This window comes from Scleropages formosus, chromosome 3, assembly GCF_900964775.1.
Source record: "Scleropages formosus chromosome 3, fSclFor1.1, whole genome shotgun sequence".
NCBI lineage: Eukaryota > Metazoa > Chordata > Actinopteri > Osteoglossiformes > Osteoglossidae > Scleropages > Scleropages formosus.
Genome location: NC_041808.1, coordinates 5,948,185 through 5,975,531, shown reverse-complemented (window position 1 = coordinate 5,975,531; position 27,347 = coordinate 5,948,185). Strand labels below are relative to the sequence as shown.

At 52.2% G+C, this 27,347-nt stretch overlaps 2 protein-coding genes across 4 annotated transcripts in view; one reads left to right on the top strand and one right to left on the bottom strand.

Annotated features, from left to right (window-relative positions):
• The window catches only part of afap1l2 (actin filament associated protein 1-like 2), a 33,434-nt gene extending 20,711 nt beyond the window's left edge, over positions 1 to 12,723 (top strand). Inside the window, exons 5-18 of the mRNA XM_018762657.2 lie at positions 2,284 to 2,356; positions 4,462 to 4,670; positions 4,800 to 4,979; positions 5,303 to 5,389; positions 5,497 to 5,581; positions 5,749 to 5,853; positions 6,889 to 7,100; positions 8,071 to 8,216; positions 8,292 to 8,406; positions 9,114 to 9,299; positions 10,305 to 10,725; positions 11,421 to 11,620; positions 11,697 to 11,843; positions 12,040 to 12,723. Coding sequence (XP_018618173.2) covers positions 2,284 to 2,356; positions 4,462 to 4,670; positions 4,800 to 4,979; positions 5,303 to 5,389; positions 5,497 to 5,581; positions 5,749 to 5,853; positions 6,889 to 7,100; positions 8,071 to 8,216; positions 8,292 to 8,406; positions 9,114 to 9,299; positions 10,305 to 10,725; positions 11,421 to 11,620; positions 11,697 to 11,843; positions 12,040 to 12,066 — 2,193 coding nt within the window. The 3' untranslated portion in view covers positions 12,067 to 12,723. The remainder of the gene's footprint in view (positions 1 to 2,283; positions 2,357 to 4,461; positions 4,671 to 4,799; positions 4,980 to 5,302; positions 5,390 to 5,496; positions 5,582 to 5,748; positions 5,854 to 6,888; positions 7,101 to 8,070; positions 8,217 to 8,291; positions 8,407 to 9,113; positions 9,300 to 10,304; positions 10,726 to 11,420; positions 11,621 to 11,696; positions 11,844 to 12,039) is intronic.
• A 171-nt stretch (positions 12,724 to 12,894) lies between these two features.
• Positions 12,895 to 26,888, bottom strand: vwa2 (von Willebrand factor A domain containing 2). 3 transcript variants are annotated; one of them, XM_029250244.1, is made up of 14 exons: positions 26,688 to 26,888; positions 22,296 to 22,357; positions 20,388 to 20,462; positions 19,372 to 19,505; positions 19,173 to 19,282; positions 16,877 to 17,071; positions 16,496 to 16,629; positions 16,253 to 16,382; positions 16,084 to 16,139; positions 15,514 to 15,621; positions 14,719 to 15,306; positions 13,944 to 14,495; positions 13,749 to 13,871; positions 12,895 to 13,661 (listed from the first exon to the last, which is right to left on the bottom strand). In XM_029250244.1, the coding sequence occupies exons 1-14, from the start codon at positions 26,708 to 26,710 to the stop codon at positions 13,510 to 13,512; spliced, it is 2,442 nt and encodes an 813-aa protein (XP_029106077.1). In that variant the 5' UTR covers positions 26,711 to 26,888; the 3' UTR covers positions 12,895 to 13,509. The 3 variants fall into 3 exon arrangements, with proteins under 3 accessions (XP_029106077.1, XP_029106075.1, XP_029106076.1); XM_029250242.1 differs by having other exon boundaries at positions 12,895 to 13,871; XM_029250243.1 differs by lacking the exon at positions 26,688 to 26,888 and adding an exon at positions 25,879 to 26,007 and having other exon boundaries at positions 12,895 to 13,871.
• Between the last annotated feature and the right edge of the window lie 459 nt (positions 26,889 to 27,347).

Below are 27,347 nucleotides of genomic sequence, written 5' to 3'. Positions count from 1 at the left end.
GTTCATATGCAAGGGAAAGTCAAAAAGTATCCACAATAATGTTTTCTCATAAATTTCTTTCTAAATACATTTCAAATATTTTTGAATTAGCTTTGTGTCATGTTAGTTATTACTACTTACTAGTTTTTATTTATTGTTTTATACTAGGTGTGCGTATCCAAAACAAAAAGCGAAATAAGATGTTGTCTGATAGCGGGGAGAAACAATGATGTTAGTCTCCGCAACAGCTGAACCAGAAGTCTTAGTCCATTAGTCACAGTAATGTGGGGTTCTGCTGGGCCGCCCAGCGTAGCACCGGGTCGGACCAAGAATCCCACTGAAACGCTCCTTTCTCTCCACAAGACGGGCCAGTTTGTTCGCCATTGTTACCTAGACGCTGCTCCAAGGCGCTCTTTCCCAGACCGAGTGTGTTTGTGCAGCGAGGGATTCTTGGCTCTGGCTGCAGGGATTTTCCACGTGTTGGAGGCTTTCAAAGGCTCCCTTTATATCACTGTTTATGGCTGTCTCCTTGTGCGTTTCCTTCGCCCGTCTGCGTTCTCTCCTCCGGCTGGCCGTGCGCCCTCTGTGCCGAGCACGGGGGTCCGAGCCGCCCGGACTGGGTTCGGGGGCCTGGCGGTTGCACGACGTGAACATTAGCGTTCGCTCCCAGGCACGATTGCAACGTACGGGCGTGCGAATGCATACTGGTGTAAACGTACACATGCCAACACGCACCCACTCAAAAATACACACGTTCCCTCGGGGGGCGTCCACGCACTGCCTGAGAGTCACTGATGTTGAAGCTTCCTGGAAGCGTGTCGCCGATGCACTGAGGAAAGGTGTGTGAGGCGGGAGAAGTTAGTCCGGGGTACCACATGTCCGTCACACTGTCTGTTGGTCTCTGTGTGTGTTCCACTCTTGGCGGCCGCCTAAGTGTGTGTGTGTGTTCCTGAACCTTTTCCGACTTTCTTCAGCCGTCTCCTTGCACGCCGTCCACTTCCTGCCCGCTCATCATCCCTCCCGGCTCTAGAAAATGCCCCCACGTACCCACATGATTTACCGAAACGCAGCTCTGTAGCAGCTTTCATTTTGAGCCCTTGTTTCCTGTGTCTTTGATGGCCAGAGATGTGTTTGCTTGTAAAAGCGCCACGTTGTGTGTGTGTGAGCCGGCAGGCTGCCACGTTGCTCCCACGGCCTCATCGGAGCTGCAGAACAAACAAACGGATCCACAAACGTCTCCACGATAGCCGCAGGAGGACTTCCAGGGAACACCGTCGTTCAACTTGGCCCCAGTGCCAACCCAACCCCCACCCCGGAGTCTCACGGAAACCACATTCTACCGAAGGAGAAGCAGAGAATGAGAAACCGTTCGACAGCCCCTCGGTTATTTCTGAAGTGATGTCTTGCGAGGTGCACCGAGAGTCCTGGTTGTGTGTCTCCTCATCAGCGGCATGTACTTATGTCGTGCGTGACACCTCGCGGTTTAAGGCACGGTTGGTTACGGCACGATTTCCAAGGAGCTGCGAGGTCTGTGAGACGTGAACCTCTAAATAAGGATCGTGAGCAGCATCACGGAGCTTCTCGGTTCTTCGCGAACTCGGTACGCGCGAAGCGTGTGGACACGTACGCATGTCGCTGCACCTCCGCAACGAGGTGTGGTTCTTGTGCCGCTGGGAAAAGGGCCACGCTTGGGTAAGTGCCAGTACTGGCAGCGCTTCGGTTTGCGCAAAAAAAGGCAACGCTGGGCTCCTGGGTGGTGTGGCCGGGAGCTCTTTGCCACTGGCACAAGCTCTTTCCATGTTCCGCTGTCTGTTGGCTCTGCGCAAGAGTGGAAGCCACTTCCGCGGCTCAGGTACGCCGGCCAAAGCTCCCCGGAGCAGGAGGAAGCGGGACTCTCGCCAGCGAAACGCGTACAGTAGAAGCAATGAGTAACGCTCCTCCCCGTGCTGCAGGACGCTGCTCGGTGGACCATCTGCAAATGTCATCAGGTCCATCCTTTCGTGCCGTTGAAGGTGAATCCAGACATGTTCTCATGATCGGCAGTGGGAAGACCTGCCTCTTCCGAAAGCCGATGAGCTCGTCCGCTATGACTGTCGTGCGTCCGGGCCGTGGCGTCCAACCCGATTAGGGTCGCAAATATTCCTGTGGTATCGTAGGGTGTGTTACTGGAGCCCTTTTCGGATGGCGGGGTTACATGTCTGGCAGCGTGCTCAGTCCCGCCCCCTGGTGGAATCATGGATTTCATCCCAAGAGTGTCTCCCCCCACTTACCTGTCTTGTCATTCTTTTTGCCCCTTGTCCGCAGTGTTCGCTGCCCCTGCCAGAGCCCCCCGAGGGCTACTACGAAGAGGCCCAGCCCTACGACACCGCCACCAACGGTGAGTCTGGCCCCTCCCACTGCTGACCGTTCAACAAGCCACGCGCTCCCATGCTCCCACGCTGCAAATGAGGGATGAAATTGCGTCGGAGAGAGGAAGAGTGAGCGCCTCCCTGTGAGAGAGACCTGAGCGGGAATGCAGAGAGAAACGTGCCCTTCGGAGATCCCGCGAGGGTTCGAAATGTCGCGATCGGCTGAAACGTGTGTTTGAAAAAAAGCTGTGCTTTCCTGCTAGACTTCATTGCTATAATTGGATGTAATCAAATGTAGACAGATGGCTATTTGCAGGCGCCCCGGGAGCTCCTTAACCGTCTGCCACTCCCACACACACGCGCACACACACACACACACACACACACACACACACACACGCCTTCCCAGAAACCAGCAGTTTAGTCAAGTTCTGCCCTCTTTGCAACAGTATCTGGGGTGAATTAAGGCACGGAGTCTGCCGTCACCTGAAGCGTGTGAAGTGCAAGAGATAGGTGGCATGGTGGTACAGTGAGTAGCACCGCTGTCTCACAGCGCCTGGGTGGTGTGAGAGAACGTGGGTTTGATTCCCACTTGGTCTGTGTGGAGTTTGCATGCTCTCCCCTTGTCTGTGTGGGTTTCCTCTGGGTGCTCTGGTTTCCTCCCACACTCCAAAGACATGCTGTTCAGGTTCCCCCATAGTGTGTGTGTTCCACTGATGTCTGGATGAGTGACCCAGTGTAAGTGGTGTATCTAGCAATGTAAGTCACCATGGTGAATAAGGTGTTTGGGTTGGTAACACTACATAGAGTTCATTGTAGGTTGCTTTGGAATGAAGCGTCTGCTAAGTGAATAAATGTAATTAAAACCACTGGCCACAAACTATGAAAACCGCAGGCGTGCGCCACACGCGTGGGACTGTCCGCCGCTTCTGCTTCTGTTCCGCTGCAGCATTTTAGTGTGTCACCAACAAAGACTTATCGTGCGCCTTAGTTGCCAGACACAGGAAGCCAGACGATGGTGTGTTTTCTCGTCCAGGTTGTATTTATGTCTCTAGGGTTCAGGATGTGCGCAGACGGGGGTATAAATGTGGCGCTGGTTCCCTAACGAGGTCAATTGAAACACACAGTTAATTCATTGCTTTCAAGCAAAAGCATCTTCACTTATGGAAGAGAACAAGAGAACAAGTGCTGGAGGCAGATGCGGGTTCATGCGCATTAAAATTGACGCTGCGGCGTTTCTATAAATGCACGCGCACACATGTACGCGCATGAACACACATGCACACGAACAAGTGCTCGGTAATAATAACGCTGCATATACTCACTCCCGAAACATAGACAGTCTTGACGAATGACAGTGCTGATTATGGTAAATAACATGGACAATATTTGGTCATTTTTGCTGTAAATATTCTCATTGCCATTCATTCAATATATCATCCACACACACACACACACACACACACACACACACACCATCTGAAACCGGTCAGCCCATATGGGGTCGCGATGAGCCAGAGCCTAACCCGGCAACACAGGGTGAAAGGCTGGAGGGGACACACCCAGGACGGGACGCCAGTCCATTGCAAGGCACCCCAAGCGGGACTCGAACCCCAGACCCACCGGAAAGCAGAACCCGGTCCAACCCACTGCACCACCGTGCCTCCCTATAGCTTTTTTTAATACATTTTTAATTTGGGGACCAATAATATCTTTTTTACATAAGAAAAAATAGAAAAAAGAATGAAAGCAACCCCATAATAATGCGAATTCCTGAATGGGGGGATTTCATAAAATGAATTAACCCCGTTATTTGAGGGATGGGGGTACTATTATGTCTTTGGCAAGTAAGAGTTCACACATGATCCTCCTCTCCTGTCCCTGGTGGTATTAGATGCCTCCAGGAGAAGTGCAGGAGAATTGTGAGTTTAGGGATGTTTTGTAGTACTGTCTCCAAGGGTGGGGCCGCCCCGGTCACGTGGACTCTGTGTTTACGGGGGTGAAGTCAAAGGCCGTGTCCCAGCAGGCCCTTGTTTTCCCCGTTTCCACCTTCCAACCTCAAGAACTTCCCTTTGCTCACCACACATTCTCTCGCCTGCACCCCTCTCGCCGTTGACCTCCGACCCCCGCCCAGACGACTGCGAGGCGGTGAGCAGCTCGTACGAGTCGTACGACGAAGAGGAGACCACCAAGGGTAAATCGGCAGCCCAGCATCAGTGGCCGTCCACGGAAGCGTCCATCGAGCTCATGAAGGACTCGCGCATCTGCGCCTTCCTCTGGAGGAAGAAGTGGCTCGGTCAGTGGGCCAAGCAGCTGTGTGTCGTCCGGGAACAGCGCCTCCTGGTGGGTGCCGATGCTAGCGCTCGCAGTCCTTCGGCGAGCCCCACCCGTAGCTGTGCAGCAACGTTGTTCTCACACACCCCCCCCTCCTCCTCCTCCTCCTCCTCCTCCTCCTCCACCCCGCTTTTATAGTGTTACAAGAGCTCCAAGGACCAGACCCCCCAGCTGGATGTCAGCCTCGTGGGCTGCACTGTGGTCTACAAAGAGAAGCAGGTGAAGAAGAAGGAGCACAGATTAAAGGTGGTGCCGGTGGGCGCAGAAGCAATCGTGTTGGGCCTCCAAAGCAAGGAGCAAGCAGAGCAGTGGCTAAAGGTAGCATGGGAGGGGCTTATCTCTGAGGGGCGGGGCTTGTCGGAACAGGGAGGGGCTTGATGTTGATAATGGAGAATTTTAACCGAAAATAAATCTGTGCAGACTGAAACTACACACACATTCAGAGAGAAACAGAGAAACTTCCAGTACCAACCACTGCAGCCCTGAAGGGAGAGGATATTTGTTATGGGCCAGCGGGGGTGTACTGTATCCCTAGACTGTGGGAGGACAGGGCAATTACCTGCATGTGTTTGTGTTTTTTTGCGGTATGGTGGGATTGGATGAGTTAGAGGATTCAAACTGGATCACTGCCCGATCCACAGGTCATCCAGGAGGTCAGCGGCAAACCTCTGGAACCTTCAGAAGCATCCCAGTCCTCCTCCGAGTCCCCTCGGCTTGCGTGCCCCAAGGTAGGAGCCAGCGAGGGCCAGCGTGTGTTACTAGGGTGTTACGGTGTGTTTGGCTAAGAGGGTTAACGTGAGTGGTGCGGTGTGGTGCGGTGTGTTCTCTCTTGCAGGGGGAGCTCAGCGAGCGACACTCTGTAGCATCTGAGAGCGGCAGCAGCACCGACAGCCATGCAGAAACCACAGATGCAAAAGATGGTAAGACACGGTTAGTAATAGAGCACAAGCACAACCTTGTGAGAAGGTTCCGGCTCAGAAGGTGCGATGTTCATCTGGCCCAGGAGCGCCCCGGTGCCCCTCATCTCTGGCCAGCTGGGTGACTCTGCTGGAGGCCTCATGTTCTATGGTTCTCCAACCCCCTGCAGGGAAGAAGCGGTATGGTGCAGCCCTGATGCTCAGTAACCTTCTGAACATCGGCAAAAAGAACCCATCCTCCTTAGAGAGTCCAGAGAAGCTGGTGGACACATCTGGTAAGAACCACCATGGGGTTACAGAACATTACATTTGTTTAGCAGACTTTTCTCTGAGGGTGGGGGGCGTGGTGGCGCGGTGGCGCAGTGGCGCGGCAGGTTGGCCGGGTCCTGCTCTCTGGCAGATCTGGGGTTCGAGTCTTGCTTGGGGTGCTTTGAGACAGACTGGTGTCCCGTCCTGGGTGTGTCCCCTCCCCCTCCAGCCTTACGCCCTGAGTTGCCGGGTTGGGCTCCGGTTCCCCGTGACCCCGTATGGGACAAGCGGTTCTGAAAATGTGTGTGTGTGTGTGTGGTGTCCCCTCCCCCTCCGGACTTACGCCCTGCATTGCCAGGTTAGGCTCTGGCTTGCTGCAACCCCACTCAGAACCAGCAGTGTCAGACAGATACACTTTTCTCCAAAGTGACTTCCAATGAACTCTCTGTAGTGTTATCAGCCCACACACCTTATTCACCGCAGTGACTTATACTGCTAGATACACTACTTACACTAGGTCATTCATCCATACATCAGTGCAACACACACACACTCTCTCTCTGTCACTCACATACTATGGAGGAACCTGAACAGCATGTCTTTGGAGTGTGGGAGGAAACCAGAGCACCCGGAGAAAACCCTGCCAGAACATGCAAACTCCACACAGACTGAGCGGGGATTGAACCCGCATTCTCTCGCACCACCCAGGCGCTGAGACAGAGTAGCGCTGCTCACTCCCGCCACCGTCCCACCCACCGTGGTCATCAGAACAGCCAGTTCTGAAAATAAATCTGTACAGACCGACACTACACACACATTCATAGAGGGTTAACAGCTTTTTCTTTATTACATCCTCATGCTGCTCAGAAAAACGGTAGTTTGTGTGTGTGTGTGTGTGCCCACAGCCAAGAGTTGCTGAGATTAAAGCAATTAAGAGTCTGCAAAAGTGAAGGTGTTTGCAAAGGCGAACAGCTTTCGTCTGTATTAGTGAAGTGTTCGGCAGTAAAGGTCAACGGCCCGTTCCTTACACTGAGCCGTGAGAGCACCTTCTCCCCTTCCAGGTTACCTGAACGTGCTGGTGAACAGCCAGTGGAGAGCTCGTTGGTGTCTCATCAAGAATGGGCAGCTGTGGTTCTACCAGGACAAGGCCAAGACCAAAGTGGCCCAGCAGCCCCTGTCCCTGGAGGGCTGCATGATCCTGCCCGACCCCAGCCCGGAGCACCTCTACTCGTTCCGCATCGAGCAGGATGGCGAACAGCGGGCCACCCTAGAGGTGAGACGCCCTGGCCGGCCTGGGCGCGGGGAGTCCCCGTAGGAACATCGTGATGGCAGGTCGCGGTCAGTCAGGAGCCCCTTCCCTAACCCTGACCCGGTCAAGAGTTGGACTGCAGAGCCAGCGGTACCACTGTACGAACCTGTATCCGGACTGTATCCAAACCGTCCCGGGGGGCGCCGGGGGCCTCAGCCGAGGGCCGCGCTCTCCGAGAGACGACTCTGCTCTCTCCCGTATGTTTACAGAGATGGTCTTCTCGCTCGAGGAGGCTCTGGTTACGGCGGCGTTCACAGGAAGTGCGCGACGTCGCCCTTCGCAGTTACACAAACATGGAGCGGATGCCGCGCATAGTTTGCGCAGTTGACCATCAGTGAAACTGCGAGCGTTTCAAAGCACCACAGTTAACCTTTCCCTTCATAGACACACACACACACACACACACACACTCCTACAGAAGACATTTTCACAGGGAGAGGTCAGTCCCCCAGATGGAAGCCTTGCCGGGAAATCGCACTGATGGACATTTCTTTAAACAAACTCAAGTGGACACTGAGCCCTCCTTTCTGACGGTGCACGCTACTGCCCCCTGTAGGCTGATGTTAGTCAGTGCAGGATGGTTACAGCACCATAATCCAGTAGTAGCGTTTCCATGTACATTTATATTCATTTATGTGATACTTTTCTCCAAAGCAGTAGTGTTAATTTAGTTACACTGATTTACCCATCTATACAGCAGGGTAATTTTTTGCTGGATCAATTCAGGGAAAGTACCTTGCTCTAGGGAGGTGGGATGTGACTTGGGTGCTTTGATTACAAGGCAGTGCTCTAACTACTACCCCCCCCCCCCCCCCCCCCCCCCCCCCCGCTGTTTAACATGCATGGTGTGCGCAACGTCCTCTGCGTGAGGGTGGGAGCGTGTGTGAGTGGTGTTGCTTGTTTGTCACAGTCTTCTCACCCTGCTTCCACCTAGGCCAAGTCGTCTGCAGACATGGGCCACTGGCTGGGGCTCCTGCTGTCGCAGACGGGCTCCAAGACCAGTCCCGAGGAGCTCACCTACGACTACGTGGACACCGAGCGCATCTCCTGCATAGTCAGCGCAGCCAAGAACTCCATGTAGTGAGTGGGCCTATTTAGTCGGAACATTTACCCATAACGTCGCTCCGCGCGTGTTCATAGCAGTGTGTGTTGCAGCCTGATGCAGAGGAGGTTCTCCGAGCCCAACGCCTACACAGACAACCTTCACACGGCTCCCGACGACTCGGACGACATCTACGACAACGTGGCAAACACAGACCCCGAGCAGGAGGTGAGGTCCCCCCCTCCGCGTCACAGCGTTTTTCCCAACGGGTGTTTGGGATCACATCTGCATGCGAACACACCGTGTGAACATCAGTCTTACTTCTGGTCGTTTTAGCGAGGTGTAAAAATCGCGATCGTACGCAGAGAGACGACAATGCCACTTCCTGTCTCGAACGGCACGCAACCTTGCTCCTTCACCCACCTCTCACCACGGGCCACGATGAACTGAGGTCCGTAAGGGTGCATACGTGAAACAATATGTGAGTTGACCTTACATTTATTCATTTAGCTGACGCTTTCCTCCAAAGCCACTTACAGTATTAAGGTGAAAATTATTTACCCATTTATACAGCTGGGTAATTTAACTGGAGTAATTTAGGGTAAGTACCTTGCTCAAGGGTAGCAACCTTTGGATCCAAAGGCAGTAGCTCGAACCACTATGCTACCCGTTGTCTGCTACCGCAGTTCCCCCGTCTCACATCCCCGTACCGATGTGGCAGTGAAGCTGTGACCATGCGGTCATCACTGGTTTTAACAGTTGTTGATTCCTTTCTCCTTTCACTCACCAAGATATTTGACTTTTTTTACGAACAGGACGCTGTTGTTCTCCAGCAATACTTTGCCCCAACTTACGGCTCAAACCCTCGTGCTTTGACCCTCCCGCCTCCAAATGCGTTCATGTTTCTCCTTTTGTCTCTCCTCTTGCACTGCCAGGAGACCCAGCAGAGCAGCGGAGAGACGGTCACGGGGGACCAGGACTCGCCCGACCGCATCTACTTGGACCTGATCCCCGTGCGCTCGTTCCTTCACAACAACAACGCCTGCAGGAAGTCTCATCAGCGGTCCCGCGAGCCCAGCCCCATGGGGAGGGGCACGGAGAAGGAGGAGACGATGAACCAGGTGACCGCAAAGCCGAAACACTGCGAACTCACTGAAACACCTTGTTCTGACCTGGTCACCCTTCTGCCTTGCTTTCATTTACACAACCCTTGTGAGTGAGTTCTGAGCAAGAAACCTGCAAAATGCAGCTGCAAACTGGTTTAAACCTGTTTTAAGTTGCGTGGGCCAGGTCCAGTGTATCCCGGTCCAGACAATAACCTGGTTAAGTCTATTATTATGGGACCAGAGGTTCAGTCCGACAGCAACCTGGTTTACTGCAGTATTAACTTGGTCCAGTTCCACAGTAAGCTGGTAAGGGGTGGAGGAGCCCAGATTCCAGGACCAGAGGGGGACGCGGTCGACATCGCATTTGGCCACATGCCCACATTCCGCTGTGGAAACATGGCCCGGCAGGCTGTTCTGGAAGAGCTCATTACCATATGTGATTTTCTAATTGTGCAACAATTTAGCATTAAATATATCTGATTCATGGTTTGTACATTTCTGAAAATGGATCATTAAAAACACGTGAGACCATGGAGATCAACTTCAGTGACACCGGACTCCTGCTTGTTTTTGACACTGGAAACTGCATATTATTGACAAGTGATGTTTCATAAACAATAGGCCAAGTGTAAACATGCTGTAAGCTCAGTAAACAAACATAGTTTACAGATGATGATGATGTTGAGATGAACTGAACAGAGGCGAGTAACCGGGGCTTTAACTCCAGGGTAGGAGCGCTCAGGTCTGGGAAGTCGGGACCATAAACGGACCATGAACGGACTATAAAAGGACCCTCGTACCATGGTGAACCATGTAAAGACCACAAGCCCCCATCAGTGAACCGCCTGGTCTGTAGGAACTGGCCAGGAAAACAGCAGCAGTAATGAGGGCCCATGAGACACAGGTCCACAGCACTGAATTTCAGCCGTTCCTCAAGCACTGTGTGTGTGTGAGTGAGTGTGTGTGTGTGTGAGAGAGAGAGAGAGACTCATCTGTGTCCCCCAACCATGTGTTTCCCAGAGCGTCTCTCCACCGCCTCCAGAGCCACGGCCCCCACACACCCTCTTGCCCCCCTCACAGGAGCCCAGTGCCCCCCCGACCTCACCGAGACCAGAACCGGAGCCACTGACCATCGCTGTCCAAGTCCAGTCCCAACTTCCCCCTAGCGAGGAGAACCCAAAGAAACCCTTTCGCAGGTCCCGCAGCCCCCAGCCCAGTAAACCTCTCAGGTCCTGCAAAGGTGGGTCCGAGGGGGCGGAGAGGCCCCGGTCAACGGCTCCAGCTGAGGTCAAGCTGGGCAAGAACCGCACAGAGGCAGATGTGCTCAAATTCACCGAGGAGCGAGACCGGCTGGAGAAGGAGAAGGAGCAGGTGCGCAATACCCTGTCCACGCTACGCGGCCAGAGAAAGGAGCTGAAGGAGGCGCTAGCTACCGCTCAAGGTAAACACCATTTAATGGTAAAACTTAGAAAAACATCCTGTACGTTCCTGTAGTGATGAAACGGAGACGAACGCAGCCCTATATTGCCCTCCAGTGGTAACATGGCTAGAAACTCCATAAATCTTAATAAAACAAAGTACAGTAGCTCCCTCTAGTGGTACAACAGAGATACTATTTGGCTCCCTCTAGTGGTACAACAGAGAGATTATTTGGCGCCCTCTAGTGGTACAACAGAGATACTATTTGGCTCCCTCTAGTGGTACAACAGAGAGACTATTTGGCGCCCTCTAGTAGTACAACAGAGAGACTATTTGGCTCCCTCTAGTGGTACAACAGAGAGACTATTTGGCGCCCTCTAGTGGTACAACAGAGAGACTATTTGGCACCCTCTAGTGGTACAATAGAAACACTCTTTAGCTCCCTCTAGTGGTACAAGCGAGAGACTATTTGGCTCCCTCTAGTTGTACACGAGAGAGACTATTTGGCTCCCTCTAGTGGAGCAACAGAGATACTGTTTAGCTCCTTCTAATTGTAAACCTGTTGAAAATACAGCCCCATTGCCCCCTCTAGTGGTAATATTGAAGTAAACAATCACCCAAAGAACTAAACACAACATTTGTTGTTTTTACATTACAAATGGTAGCGTCTTTGTGTGTCATTTTGATTTGAACTTTAACGTCCCGCTTCTCTCATAGACCCTGCCCAGCATAGCTCTCTGGAGGCTCAGCTCAAGGAGATGGAGGAGCTGTGTCGTGCGGAGGAGCGGCGCCGGGTAGATCTGGAACTGCAGCTGGTGGAGGTGAAGGAGAGCCTGAAGAAAGTGGAAGCGGGACCCTTCACACTCGGCACGGCTGTGGACAGCGGCCTCCTGGACACAAACATCCTGACGTCCACGGTAAGCGAGCATCCGTTCCACAGTGGGTCCCCCTGACGGCAGATCAGTGGTAATGACAACAGATTTCTGTCCTCAGCTGAAGGTGACCACACCCAGCAGCGCAGCGCCTGCAGCGTCCCCCAGTAACGGGGACAGTTCGCCAGTCAACTCAGCTTCATCCTTGAAGAACAGACCCCTATCAACTGTGGTGTCCAGCAAAGGGAAGGTCCTGCAGAAGGCTAAGGTCAGGGTCAAAAGAAGGCATCTGAAATGCAGTCAAGCTCACAATCACAGTACTGAAGATCATTTTAAAGATGAATGACACGAGATGAATGATGTCCACAAACACTCCTAAAAACGTCAATCGCAGTCACTAGAGGGCGCTAGTGATGATGTGCCAGTTTAGTATAGTAAAACTTTGTGTTATTCTGTACTTACAGGAATGGGAGAAGAAATCCATGACCTAGAAGAGACAGGCCTCTCTATTGATAAACTGTTTACTTTTGTAACCCGGCGATGAGAACTGCGCCCCAGTTCTCCTGGGGACCGACAGGAGGCAGGTGGGAAGACTCCGCCCCTCTCTGGCCCCCGACACCACTCGGGGCCCCTACATTTCTCACCACCTGCTTTTGGGCCTCTATGAAACCAGCGCCCTCCCCAGACATTCTTGGGACCATTCCACTGTTGTAGAATATTTCACTTTTAGTGCAGTTTTACTTTTTTATTAGAAAGGATTTTTTTTTACTATTGTATTTTGGGAACATTTTAAATGTTTTTTGGTGCTATGCACAGTCTGGCAGAATGGAGATGTACAGAAGCGTGGTTTTCCAGCATACCTTCGGTCCGGCGTACGTCAGACAGACGTGGTACAGTTCACGGAGCACTGAGGACACCTAGTTGTCGGCCAGCAGAAAGCTTGTCCTTTGGCAGTTTCGATGTAAATACATAATACACTCGCGAGAAACGTAAACGTTCCCTTTGACCTATTAATGTAAGCCAATAACTGCAGCACATGTTATAGTCTCACCGGTGCCATCAGGAAAGTGCTCGAGCCTTGTGCTGGTGCAGCTGTGTGTACTGCAGTGTTTCATCTGCTTTGCTGAATAAAATTACTGAACCATAAACGCCATAAACACCTTAAAATTCATTACAGTAAAAAATGCACTATAGTGCCATCTAGTGGTACATTTCTTACTGGTATAGCGCAGGGCAGGAGGAAGGAGCCCATCCAGATCGGGGGCGCGCACGCACGCACGCACACACACACGCACGCACGCACACACACACACACACACACACACACACACACACACAGGGCAGCGGTCAATCACTGAAGGCCCTAGTAAATTCTTTAACGGAATGTAATAGAAAGGGCGTTCCAATTCCATTACAGGGAGCAAACACGTGGCCTAAAATGAAAACCAAGCGGTGTATAAAACAAGGTATTTTTACTGTTTTTATGATACAGTGTACAGTGTTACAGTGATTAAGCATAACAATAAATATTTAGCAGCACCAAACGATCCCTGTGTGTCTCCGAGTTGACAGGGAGATGCCCTCCATAAGCAGGACGACTGAGGGACGATCGTGAGACTGTGGAACAGGTGTGTCTCAAAGAGAAGGAGCCGGAGCGGCGGGATGGGTCTCTCCGCAGTGGGACGAGACGTGCTGTCCACATTGGACGCAGAGGCCTGAGAGGAGCTAAAGTGTGTTAAATCACAATAGGAAGGTTTGGGTTCGGAGTCCTGAGTCCACCAGGGGTCTGCGGTCATGGCAGTCCGGTGGGACCGGTGTGTCCAGGGTGTCAAAGTGTCACTGCCAAGGGGACGTCAGACTCAGACCTTATTCGGAAACGTTTGGATTTTCTTAGGGTGTGTCCCTGCGTCTGCGTGTGACAGGAGTGTGTATCATTAACGGTGTGTGTCAGCGTGCGCGGCGTGCGCGTGTCCTCGGTGGCGCGCGGCTCTGCGCTGCATCCGCAGCTCTTTATGGCTCTTCCACTGGGAGCGTCTGAGGCTCGCGGGCCGCGGGAGGTCACCTCGGGTCGGAGGCCGAGCAGAACCTGCGAACGCACACCAGCACCGCGTGTGTAACTCCAGCACTGAGCATCGGGCGCCAGCAGGTGGGGGTCGCTGAGCAGGGAACTCACGGTACTCGCAGTGCGGCCCCTCCCAGCCCCGGCACTCGCAGTGGTAGCTGCCCCGCAGGAGGATGCAGATCCCGTCATTCATGCATGGGTTGGGCCTGCACAGATCCACGGGTCGCTTGGCATCTGCAAGAGGGAGTAACCGAGTGTCCAGTGCGGTTTACACACACACGCGCAGGAACACGGAGACAGGCTCACCTGCACACAACATCTGCACGAGCTCCTCATCGAAGTACTGCAGGTCCTCGTAGGACGCCACGGACACCATGCGGCCCACGGAGCCAGCGATGCGCAGCAGACTGTCCCTCTGGACGTCCCCAATGCCGACGACGAAGATGGAAACGCCGTTGTCCCGTATCTTCTGTGCCGGAACCAGAGCGTCTTCGGCTCCGGCCCCATCCGTGACGACCACGACGGCCTTGTTGACGCCGGGCCGCGCTCCTCGGGACACGGTGAGGGTCTCACTGTGGACGTGCAGCAGGGCGCTGCCTGTGGACGAAGCCCCGCCCAGGTACGGCACATCTCCCACAGCTCGCAGCACCGCCGCCCCCGAGGCGTGGGTGTCCAGGTCAAACGCCGTCACAGGCATGCGGCCGTACGCCACCAGGCCGATCTGGGCCACATCGCGGTTGATGTCAAACTGCACAGAGACGCTCCTCACAAAGTCCCGCAGGCGTGCGAAGTTGTCCCGTCCCACAGCGGCCGATGCATCCAGAACCATGACCAGGTCGAGAGCCTGACCTGGGCAGCCTGGGAGAGGGATATGAGGATGAGAGAGTGGAGTTATGCCAGCCAGTGTAACACGGGCCCTCTAAAGAGAACATTCACTCTCTGCAGCCGCTTACCCTGATTCACCCCATTTGTACAGCTAGGTAATTTTAATCGTATTATTTAAGGGTAAGTACCTTATAAAAGGAGGTGGGATTTGAACCTGTGACCTCTCCAAAAGCAGTGGCTCTAACCACTACGTTACCTTGGTTGTCTACGCTGCAAATCTTGGTTCGTAGCTCAGGAATCTTTGCCTCCAGGCCACCGGGGGCGCTGTAGGTCACGGTTCGGTGCAGGTTCCCCGTGATGTTGCTCAGCTGGGCCTTCAGCGCCTCGGGTCCCACCGCCACGAGGAAGATCTCGCGGTCTCGAGCGTACCTGGCCGGCTCGTCCACGGGGTCGGCGGACGGGGAGCCCGAGAGCAGCACCACGACCCGGGGCAGGTCGTCCTGCACGTCGGCGAACACGGGACGGCTCGTGAACCCGTGCCGCGTGACGTACTGCAGCGCCGCACCCGTGTGAGGGTCGCCGCCGCCGCCGCGTCCGTAGGCCGTGGCCTCCACCGCCCGCAGCAGCTCGTCCACGCTGCGGTACTCGCCCACCTTCGCCTCCATCGTCACCTGGCTGCTGTACTGGGCCACGCCCACATTTACCGGGGTGTCGCCCCCCAGCGCCACCTGAAGAAAGCGCTTGAGGAAGGACTTGAAGTGCAGGAAGCCCTCGAGGCCAAGACTGGAGGAGCCATCCACAAGGAACAAGAGGTCCACGGTACACTCCAGGGTCAGCTGGGGGTCTGGCAGAGCAGGAAGAGGCGGACATCACTTACATGGCATTAATATTAATATTAATATATGCTGGATTTTGACTATAAAGAGCTGTGCAGCTACAACAGTTTCACCGAAAACAGATATGCCTCCGCCTGGATGGATTAATGACATCAACCATCAGCGAAATCGCGGATGACTGAGGGCCCCTCCCGCGCCCGGGACCCGGAGCTCACCGCAGGTGGGGTTGTCGCCGTACCCCGGGGGGCACAAGCACCGGAACGTCTCCGGCCCCTCGGACACGCAGGTGCCCCCGTTCTGGCAGGGGGTGGAATCGCAGGGTTCTGGAGGGAGTGACACAGTAAATACCCCCCCCCGTGCGAAACGGTGCACTCAGGTGTGTTTTCATCCGCAACCGCGGAGCTGAAAAATAAACCCAAACCCTAGAGAGCAGGCAAACAAAACATTCCAGCACATTGACTTCATATAAATCTCAATTAAAATATCAATTATGTACATTTATCTGATTCTTTCCTCCAAAGTCACTCAGAATTATTTACCCATTTGTACAGGCAGATAGTTTTACCAGAGCAATTGAGGCTAAGTACCTTGCTCACGGGTACTACAGCTGGAGGTGGGATTTGAACCTACAACCTTTGGGTCTGAAGATGGCAACTTTAACCGCTATACTACTTACCCCCTATATAGATGTAATAACTATCGACTAATAGAATAACTAATAATAAACTATATACAGTTTATATATATATGTGAACTATAGGGTTTCCTCCAGGTGAGACACTTACCTGAACAGACGGTTCTGTGGCAAGTCGTCTGGTGTTTCTTATACACCCTGTTCCACCTGCAGCAAAGCAACACAGTTCTGTCACTGGTGCGAAGGCCTCAGTGTTCACAGGGCCAGTGTTCACCTGTGGTAAAATGACTGTACTCACCTACGGTAAAGAGTTAACTCACCTGTAGTACGGGCAGAGGGAGGCGGAAGGTAAGTAGCCCTTGGACCCTTTCCAGCACATAAAGTTGCCCTGCAGCTCCTTAACCGTCTCCAGGGTTTTCTGCACGCAAGGGAAGGTCTCCGCCCGGCAGCCTGAGTGCAGCGAGACAACTCTGAGGGTTAATCACCTGCGGCTTTCTGCTCACACACACGAGTTCCGCACGCCACCTGTTCGGGAGACGCGGCGCAGGGTGCGTGTCCGTTACCTGGCGGCGCTGCGGCACAGACGCCGGAGGCGCTCAGGGTGCTGAGGAGGCCGTTGACGGCGTCGGCGAAGTGTTCGGCAAACAGCACGTGCTGCTCTCTGGGCGTACTGGCGAGGGCGTGAAGCTCCTCCCACCTGCCAAAAGTGGGCGGTCTCATCATCAGAAACCAGACACTGCGCAGGAAAGGGCGTGGAGCTCCAGACACCCCTCCCTCCCTGGGGTCAACGTGGCCACGGCAGGGTCAAAGGCCATCAGCGTGGCGAGTGGCCACACTGTGCACCAGTCGGAAATAAAGAGCTTGTGCGTTGCCATGGTTACACCACTTGAGCCTCCGCCACATTATCCACACGGCAGACGCGCAAGCACGGCAACGCTGCTCACCTGGGATAGCGGACCCCCACGGCAAACACGGCGACTCCATCCCGCTTCAGCCGCAAGGCAGGGGGCTCAGGGTCGCCCTGCGATCTGCCGTCGGAAAGGAGGACGAGAACGCGGGGGGCTGCGCCGTCGCGCCCCCCGGGGAACCCTTTCCGCAGGACATACTTCAGCGCCAGGCCCGTCTGAGTGCTGCCACCTCTGGGGAGGGACGAGAGACTGTTGTGCACCTGTGCGAGTGTGTGTCACATGCAACAGGCCTCTTCATGTCATGCGAAACACTCTGAACTCTGACAAAACAGAACAATTCCACATACATACAGACGCTTGCACCTTGACTTGTTCGTAACTTGGAATTGTTCCTAAGACCACCCACTATGTCAGTGTCAAAAAAGCTGAACGATACAACAAAATTGCTCGTTTCATTAATGGGTTGGGTTCTGATAAAACGGTAGATAAAGCTTTAACGAATGAATAATCTGATGTAAAACTATTTATTCTGGTTCATCAGCAGTTCATAGAAAGCAGAGTCTCAGTGTTCCTCTACACAGCAAACACTGGGCGTGAGACGGGGAACTCTGTGGAAGGCATGACAGTTCATCTTTTTTTTTTTTTTAAACATAAAACAATAAAGCAAAATTAAAGCTAAGACTGCTCAAAATTATCGAAAAATTTAAAAAAATATATATCTAATCTTTACAAGTCCTTTACACTGCATTCGCACACTAGAGGTGGCGCAATGAAAATGAAACGATGGAATAAAGAAAGAAAAGCGAATTGGAGAAAGTATTTAAAAGTGTTTCACCTTAAAATCCTGACTTCATTTTTCAGGCCACGAACAAGCGACCAATTAATCACATAACCATGTTTGTCAGCATCTGGTCGCTTCCCGTTCCGAAAAGTGTTATAAAGAGAGGTACCGCTATTTATTTGCTGGGGAGTTTCTGTGAAAGTCTTCGATGCAGGAATTTAAACTGAAATCTAGCAAATCTGAGACACACTGTGATCCACCTTGGGCTATGCAGCCTTCCTTCCTTCCCTCAGAGTGTATTTTACTGCTGAGTACTGGGATAAAACTGAAACAGGGGTCAAGGGATCTGCGAAAAAGACGTTTTAAAAAATGGGGAAGAAAATTAAAATTAAACATAAATTAAATCAGAAACGCTTGGATCTTTGAAAATCCATAAGTCAGATGCTTATAACATTTACATTACGTTTATTTATTTAGAAGATGCTTTTGCCCAAAGCAACTTCCAATGAACTCTATGTAGTGTTACCAGCCCGCACACCTTATTCACCACGGTGATTTACACTGCTAGATACACTACTTACAATGGGTCACTCATCCATACATCAGCGGAACACACACACACTCTCTCTCTCTCTGTCACTCACACACTATGACCTGTAACCTCAGGTATAAGTGTAAATGCATGAGGTTTTTTCCCTCTTGAAGACTAAGCTCACTAAATGGCCACGCCCACTCACTGACCACACCCACTCATTTGGCCACACCCACTACGCAGCCTGCAGGGGCTGCTGTGCTGTTTAGCAATCGAGTCACATGCTGCATTTGTTGCGAGAAGAGGTTCTCTACCCGCCCCCAATCCCTAAATCTCGTATTAATTTAATTTCCAAAGCACCATACGTGAGCGGAATTCCTCCCCGTGGGCCAAGCAAATGAAAAAAGGGGCGATGGGGACCAGGCCCAGCAGGGGGCGCTCTGAGCATCCAGTGAGCGCTCGGGCTTTTTATTTACAGGAGCTGTTTCCTGGACCGTTTCCCACCTGCGAATCTAATGAAAGGGGCACCGGCGAAGAACTCGCTTTTCAGTGTGCGACCACAACACGGGAACCAACACCAGATAGAGAAGCCGTCCAGAAGCGGCTGGTAGCGCGGCGGTTCGAGCCGCTGCCTTTGGATCCCACGGACACAGGTTCGATCCCACCTCTGACTGTAGTACCTTTGAGCAAAGTACCCTAAATTACCCAACCATATAAACGGGTAAATAATTCTAATCTTTCTAAGGTAAGTCGCTTACATCCCTCTCTGTATGGATGCAATCAGCGATCGCCCTCCGAAGGACAGGCAGCTGCGATGCAGCACGGATCCTGGAACTCGGAAGCCCCGATTGTCGCCGGACACCCGCTACCTCCCCAGTTCTTCACGGTAATTTCTACAGCTGTTCACTTGACAGGTGGTGATGTTTTTATGGGTCAATCTGGACCGTGATTTCACAGCAGGACCGGGGCGGGGTGGGACGACTCGACAGCTGCCGACAGTCACGCTACAACACACCCACCTGTAGGATATCTTCTTCAAGCGCCTAACGAGCTCTTCTTCGGTCAGGTGAGAATCCAGAGGGAACTCCAACCGGGGCGAGGATCCGAACTGCACGGCCCCGACCCTCACCTACCGAGGAGCAGCACGGGGGGGGGAACCTGGTCAGGGCACGTACTCCTGCAGACACGCGCACGCGCGCCACACGTGCGTGACCTCACCTTGTTAGGACCTACGTCCAGCGCACGGACTAGCTTCTGGGCAAAGTGTTTGCAGCGCTCGAAGCTCCCTTTGCCCACACTGTGAGAGCCATCCAGGAGGAGGAGGAGGTCAAAGGGGGCAGAGCACCGCATGGCTGTGGAACAGAAAGCCACGGGAAGGTGCGATTAAACACACACAACACACACAAAGCAGGAGACAGTCAGTGATGACAAGGAGAAGAAGCAGGCCTCACTCAGCCCATGGTGGTACATGGTGTGTCTTTGGGGGCAGTTAGTAGCTCATATTACCGAGAAATTTTAACGTTCAATATTCACTCTTACGACAGGGGGCGCGGTGGCGCAGTGGGTCGGACCACAGTCCTGCTCTCCGGTGGGTCTGGGGTTCGAGTCCCGCTTGGGGTGCCTTGTGACGGACTGGTATCCTGTCCTGGGTGTGTCCCCTCCAGCCTTTCGCCCTGTGTTGCCAGGTAGGCTCCGTGACCCCATATGGGACAAGCGGTTCTGAAAATGTGTGTGTGTGTGTGTGTGTGTGTGTGTGTGTGTTTAAAAGACACAAGGTTCTCTGTAAGCTGGCTTCATCGGGAGGCGTAGAGCCTGGTGCAAGGCCTCCTTTTCAGGTGGGGGGGGGGTATCCGCACACCTGTGGGAGGGCGTGTCGCAGCTCGCCGACACCATATACCTGTCAGGCTCAAACCTGCAGCCTCAAATCAGCAGGATGTCGACTGCACCTAGTCAAAGTGTCGACATCTGTCGGCAACCTCACAGGCGTTTGCGCGGTAAGAGCGCGGCCAGAGACACAGGGGCACACGCACGAGGAGAGCCTCATCTCGATCCGTGCGTTCCTGTGGGTGTGAACTCGGTCCTGTGACACAAACACACGCTCCCCTGTGAGAGGACTGGGTGCAGATGAGGCGACGAAACTCAGCATTAACTTCACACGGAAGGAGGTGTGTGTGTGTGTGTGTGGGTGGGGAATAATGAAGGTGTGAGATCTGAGCGAAAACCCAGGTACTCACACTCTCCTGCTGAGTCGATCTTCACGATCATCTCCTGACTGGCGTGAATCTCCTGAACGGAGACACAGGACCGCACTACGAGTAACAGAAAACACAGCACGCATTGTTACGTCACGGTTATGTCATCGTTACAGCTGTCATTCGGTTAGAATGAACAGAATCGCCAGCTAAACGCTGGCTGCGGGGAGGAGGCTTCGGCTTGAAGACGAACCGCAGATGGGTTCCGACCGCTCTATTATCCGGAGGGATCAGGGAGAAGAAGACAGGGAGGGCTTTAAACCAACCACCATACGGTGTAAGACGCAAGGGGAGGGTCTCCAAGATGGGGTAGCAGCTAGTCGGGGGAGCCCTGGCGTTTAATGGGAACCAGCTGCCGAGCCACTATGGGCTATCGATCACACTTCCCCTGAATGGTAGGAGAACATCTGAGCTGAAATCCCCAGGAGCCGTTGGTCTGATTCCCAGCTTGCGCCTAAGGGTGTCCCCAGGATGTACCACATTCCATACATCTCCACCCCGTGCCGAAGCTCTGGGGTGTTTTAAATTCTTCCCGCAGCAAGACGCTTAGGGACGAGAGGAGGTTCTGTCCCTTCGAAGCCTGCACACGCCGGACAGCCCCACCCTCGGTGTGCAAATAGGAGGGACGGCACTACACCTGGTTTTTACACCAAACCACCACATACCACCTCTGACCTCAGACCTCTCAGCCCTACAGGGCAAATTCTACACGGGTGTGGTTGAGGGAACAGGTAGAAATTTGCGTGAGGGGCAGGTTTACAAAAGCACAGGGAAGGCGGCGGGATCCATGCAGAAGGAGGCGGGATCTATAGGGAAGGGCGGGATCTAGAGGGAAGGAGGCGGGATCTACGGGGAAAGAGGTGGGATCCACATGGATGGAAGTGCAGGCAAACTCGAGGTCCACCCCATTGACATCGAGAGGTGAACAGATTGCTCTGAAATGTGTCGAACGCTTTTCCTTCAGACAGAAGAGAGAACTCCCCCAACCCTCCATCCGCTGTTTATTGCATCTAGGAAATCCTCACTGCGGTCGTTTTGCAACATGGAAAATGAAGTGAATTGAAAGCGCTTGGGGAGCGTAATTTATAACACAGCGAGCTGTGTGAGGGGGGGCACGGTGGCGCAGTGGGTTGGACCGGGTCCTGCTGTCCGGTGGGTCTGGGGTTCGAGTCCCGCTTGGGGTGCCTTGCGATGGACTGGCGTCCCCTCCTGGGTGTGTCCCCTCCCCCTCCGGCCTTACGCCGTGTTAGGCTCAGACTGGCTCCCCGCGACCCCGTATGGGAAAAGCGGTTCAGACAATGTGTGTGTGTGAGCTGTGTGAAATGAGAGAAAGAGTGTATTCAGACCACAGCAGCTGAATGAGCCATCAGTGACAGGTGACAACATAAATCTGCCTCTCTGAGGATTTGTGTCCCGGCCAGCCTTGACAGGTGCGCATGCACGCGTGTGCATGCACACTTACACACACACACACACACACACACACACCAGCTTGTCCACATCTTCTCCCCGTGCAAGTGACAGTGAGCCTGTTTCCAAAACGTATTGATGCCTGTGACACGTATTACCCGTCAGCCCTGTGTGGTACCACAAAGCCCCACCGAAGGAACATCACTCTTGTTCACGCTCTCCTTAATTCACTGAGGATCGCAGTGCAAAGACTTCAGTGCCATGTCTCACACCCTTCGCACAATCAACATTCTTTCACAGACACACACACTTCATCCAGTGAACAGCTGGGCCTTCGAGAAATTGCGCGGGAAATTACTATGGACTTGTGTTCGAACCTCCGACAGCTCCTGGAGAGTTCAGGTGCACAGCTGACCGGCACCTTGGTACCTTCGGTGTGTGATCAAGAAGAAAAAAACCACACGGAGTGCGAAGGCTTACCTTGAATCAACAGCAGTGACGAAAGAAGAGCTGCTTGGCCGGGCAGGTGCATCTTGGGAATTCTGAAACGGTAAGAGGGAATAGAAAGGGGCGTGTCTAACGAGGGAGTATTTCATTCGGCAGTTAGTGGGCATAGAAAGGGGCATGTCTACATACACACATTGTCTGAAACCGCTTGTCCCATTCGGGGGTCACGGGGAGCCGGAGCCTAATCCGGCAACACAGGGCGCAAGGCTAGAGGGGGAGGGGACACACCCGGGACGGGACGCCAGTCCATCTCAAGGCACCCCAAGCGGGACTTGAACCCCAGACCCACCAGAGAGCATGCCTTGGCCAAACCCCCAGCACCACAGCCATGTCTAATGAGGGAATATTTCATTTGGCAGTTAGTAGGAGTAGAAAGGGGTGTGTCTAATGAGGAAAAGTACTTTTTTCAGCAACTGGTGGGTTTGGAAAAGGGCATGTCTAATGAGACAGAGCCTCTCACACCCATGAACAAAATCTCACAGTTGTGGGTCATTTTTAAAATTCTTTCATAAATGGTGCCTGGTGTGTAGGAAATAATAGGTTTTAAGCTGAGGATGAAGAACCAGAATCATTCCCAGGATCAGTAGAACCAAGAAGACCTAAACCACAAGGGAGTGTGGAGAGTAGCTTTAGTAGTTTACCTTTAGTTTTTGTGGTGGTAGAGTAGCTTTGCACGAGTCTCTTGTTGAAAACGCCATGAAAGTCACGAGACAACGACTATTGAGGTCCACATTCAGATGTTAAGAAGGCAGACGGGCCCTGAATGAATAGCATGTTGACCATGTCCCCTCCCCCTTCCAACCAAGATCCTGCACTCCCACTCCGGGGCCTCGGGTTTCAGTCTGAACGCCCACTCGCTCTCCCGGCCAGAGGGAATCAAAGCGAAAGGGACTCTCCGTAGGAGCGGAACCGCAGACGGGAAAGACGGAGCCAACCAAAGACTCTTCGCTGATGTAAACCATCGCCCCACTTCTTCTTGGCAAAAATGTGTGAAAGTTTCCTTCAATCACCATGGTTGATTTGGAGCCTTTCTCACCACTTGTCTTTACACACACAAGTTGGTAGATCTTTTCTAGTTATGCTGCTATGACTGATTTTAACAGGATTTCTGGGGTCTTCCAAAGTCTGCAGTTATTGCTTAGCCAGTTCCGGACACAATTATGATATATAATCAATCCATCCGATTTCATCCAATCCGGTTGTCCTGAGCAGGTTCACGGCAATCTGGAACTTATCCCAGAAGCACCGGGTGGAAGGTGGAGGGGGGTATGCTAGGTTGAGGGGTGTGGCACAGAGACATATAGACCTATTCACCCACAAAGGGTAATTTAGAGACACTAGTTGACCTGAGCCGCGTGTCTTTGACTGTGAGAGGAAACCAGAGCACCCCGAGGAAACCCACACAGTCACAGGGCACGGAGCTAAAAAATGATCACCTTTTGGTGCTGGTTCAGAAGTTGAGTTTGAGTGTCCTCCTGGGAAACCACTACTCGGCAACATGGGATTTTGTTAAGGTGGAGATATTTGCTTTGGTAGAACTAAAACCCTGAGGAAGCGAGCAGTAATCCAGTGTTTGCTCTCCATGTAAACAAAGAACCAGACCACTTTGATGGAGCAGGTTCGAAACTCAGATGTGTTCCACGTGGGGCTGGTTGCATACAGGGGATACTTTCCTACTCCCTTTGTGTGTCGTGACTGCGAGAAGAAGAGGAGATGTGAGGAACACCGAGATACAAGAGCAGGAGTTAACTAGACACACAAGGCTGACAGCCCCCGAACATCAACATGTCTGGGAGGCAGTGGCTGCGGCACGTTTACGAGGAAGCCGAATGCCAGCGTGTCTCTTCATAACCACATCAAAGAGCTGCTGAGCTTTTTATGGACGTTCTGAGATGTTCATGTTAATGCAGATTTTTACACACCACGTTAAAGTGTTTACTTCTGTTTTTAAAGGCAGGTTCACTTTGTGCATCATGGTAAAACTCAACTACCTGGAGACCTAGAAGACCTGAAATCTAAAAGGGGAGAAAGAGCAGCTTCAAACTGCATAGCAAATTATGGCTGAAAGGGGCACCTGCAAAGCAGATAAATACAAGCATATTCAAAAGTGTTCACTCCCCTCCTGCCTTGAACTCTTTCATGTTTTATTGTTTTACAACATTAAACGACAATATGAAAAAGCAATAAAGGATTATCAAAACAAATTAAGGGCTATAGTGTGCCACAACTTAATATTGACTTCAAGGAGTGAATACTTTTGCAATTATTTATTCACCATTTTATATGTGTAATTAATTCAAATTGGATTCTATTAATGCATTTTCTCTTTGAAATTATTTTCTGACAGTGTTTTTCTGTTGATCACTGTCAAGAATGCCTTATTAAATACACTGATTCAATGCTGCAAAACATGTAAAAGTCCAAGGGGGTGAATAATTCTTTATATATACTTATTATTAGATTGCTTATATGAAGCCAGGTGAAACTACTGTTCACATTCATGATTTATGAGCTGTTGACTAGAAAAGAGCTAAATTTCTAACTGATTTAATAGTTTCAAAAGCACAAAGAGTAAAAGTCAAGATCATCAGAATGTGTGTGTTTTGGAAGGTCATCAAGGTTCCTCAGATCCTGCTTCTGTGGAAATTCTTCCAGTGTTCTCTTGGAACATGGAACATGGTAAAGGGTCAGAAGAACCTCGGCAACCTGATGCAGCGCGACACAAATCCAACCCTATGTCCTGTGCATTCTTTCAAATTTACGATTCACTCGGAAGATGATGGTCTGCACCTTCATTTTAACAGCACGCTGGTTCTTTTGACTAAGGACCGAGGCTAAGGACGATAAGGACCGACGTGGCCTGCGGGCTCCTGGTGTGGTGTGAGGAGAACGGCAGGCCTTTGTTCCTGATAAGAATCAGAGGGAGGCGCCAGTCTCCCTGATCTACACCCCCCAAACCCTTGATAGTCATCACCAGGCCTCAGCCTCTGCTTTCCGCAACTGCTGGATCATTCAGACGATGAGGGATTAATAAATGCTGCCCTGTCCTTCTAAGAGCCTTTCATATCCACCCTTCTACAAGCAGCCTCCCTCACACAGACACACAGACACACACACACAGCATGAAACTGACCTACAGTACACATCTGCCTCTCTGCTTCAATGACTGCTCTTCTTCTTCATTCACCCTCCACCAGCACTCTGGACAAGACTTGAAGGCCACAACATGGATGGGAGAAAAAGACATTAGGTGCCCAGAAGAAAGTCATTTCTGAGCGAAGAAGAAGCCATGAACTAGGCCTCGCTTCTCCGTGTTGTTCTGCCTCTACCCCTCAGAGCTGCTGAATCCTTCCCCACATTCAAGAAGAGTCTCAAAACATCTCTTTCAGACCCATGTCTCTTCTGACCTCTTGACAGCTATATAAATTTGCCCATCACCATTTACTTATATTGTCTCTGCAGGAACAGGACTGTGGTCTGTGGGCTCCAAGGTGGAGCTCCATCTGGCCATCACGGGACAGTTCCTCAGAGGTGCCAGGACGCACAGGTTCCTCACCTCAGAGTTCCAGCCACACGCAGTCACGAAGAGACCCGGTCATCTCGGGCAACAAGAGCGAGCACAAACATCAGCAACCACGTTGACCACATTCTTTAGTTTCCGCTTTTAGCTCTCCACTAACCCAACACCCAGTCAGTTCAGTTCAGGCATCTGTTCTGGCAGCTCTTGAAAGGGGAGGCGGGTCACGGCGTGGTAATGGTGGGGTGAAAGGTCATGGCCTCATGGAGAAGCACGGTGCTACGTGGCCGACTACCGTTGAACAACCAGCGTCGGTCTGATCTCGGAGACACGTAACCGTCTGGGAACGGCCACGATCTGCTCACAATAGGCTACAGTACGGTGAATCAGCTCTGGTCGGACCCCCCTTTCAAACTCGTGGTTGCCATGGCAACTAAGAGGTCCTTCTGTGGGAGCTCAATAGTGAAAGTACAAATGTGGTAATTCCTAAACAAGAAGCATGCCCCCCCCTCCAAGGGTAAACTGGTCAAAGTGAAACATAAGCAATAAACAGGACTGTAGGCAAGGAGAGTGTAAAAATTGTATGTGTTACCAATAAACAAGTAAACAGCACATTACACCAGAGTAAAGTCAGCAGTGTCATTTGGACCGAGATGGATGAAGATGTTCAGCACCTCCGACCGGGCGCTTCGGTTTTATCACACAGGTTCACGGTCACAGACGTGTGAACTTGTGTTGTGTGCATGTGGCGTGCGCGCGCCCGGGTGCATCGAGACAGACAAACAAAACCGATACAACGCAGCGTTTGAAGTAGGAGAACGAACACACACGCGTACGTACGGACTCACCGCGATCCGATGCTGCGGACCATCGTCACACACACACACACACACTCTGTCCCAACTCCACACTGAAGTTATTTCGATGCTCTTGCTGAGGTTCTCCACTTCCAGACCCGTCTTTGCGCGCGCACGTGTGTGTTCCTTCGATCGGCTGATCTCGAGCCCCTCCGCACTGCGGAGCGCGCTGTAAAAGTTCCTGTCGGTGTGCTCTCCTCAGCTCCTCAGCGTGTGTGTGTTTATAGCAGAGACTCCAAAGCACGGATCTGTGTAAGACCTTCTTCCCTCTCCATGTTCCGCACCGATCTGCCGTGGTGCGCGCGCGCACGGACACACACACACGCACACATTCCGTCTTCCTCGTCTCAGGTGACACGCAGAACAGTGAAACACCTGCGCTGCACAGTTTATTATTAGTATAGTGTAAATGTGTAATATATATACACACACATACACACACACACACACATATATATATATTGTTTCGTTACTTATTGTAATGCGTGGCGGCGCAGCGAGTAGCGCTGGTGCCTCACAGCTCTTGGGCTGTGGTCTGGAACCGGGCTCAGTCTGTGTGGTGTCTGCATGTTCTCCATGTGCATTCCTACAGCCCAAGGACATTAACAGAAGAGATTTTTCATCCCATTTAATTAATCAGCCATTATTTTT

Bases quoted from the DNA above. Each gene is read 5' to 3' on its own strand.
- vwa2 (XM_029250242.1), bottom strand. From the start codon at position 26,710: ATGGTCCGCAGCATCGGATCGCG. The intron at 16,630-16,876 runs GTGAGCAGCGTT...CACTTTTGGCAG, and splicing joins GTGGGGGTCCGCTATCCCAG to GTGGGAGGAGCTTCACGCCC. The intron at 15,307-15,513 runs GTGAGCTCCGGG...CTGCTCTGCCAG, and splicing joins CGGCGACAACCCCACCTGCG to ACCCCCAGCTGACCCTGGAG.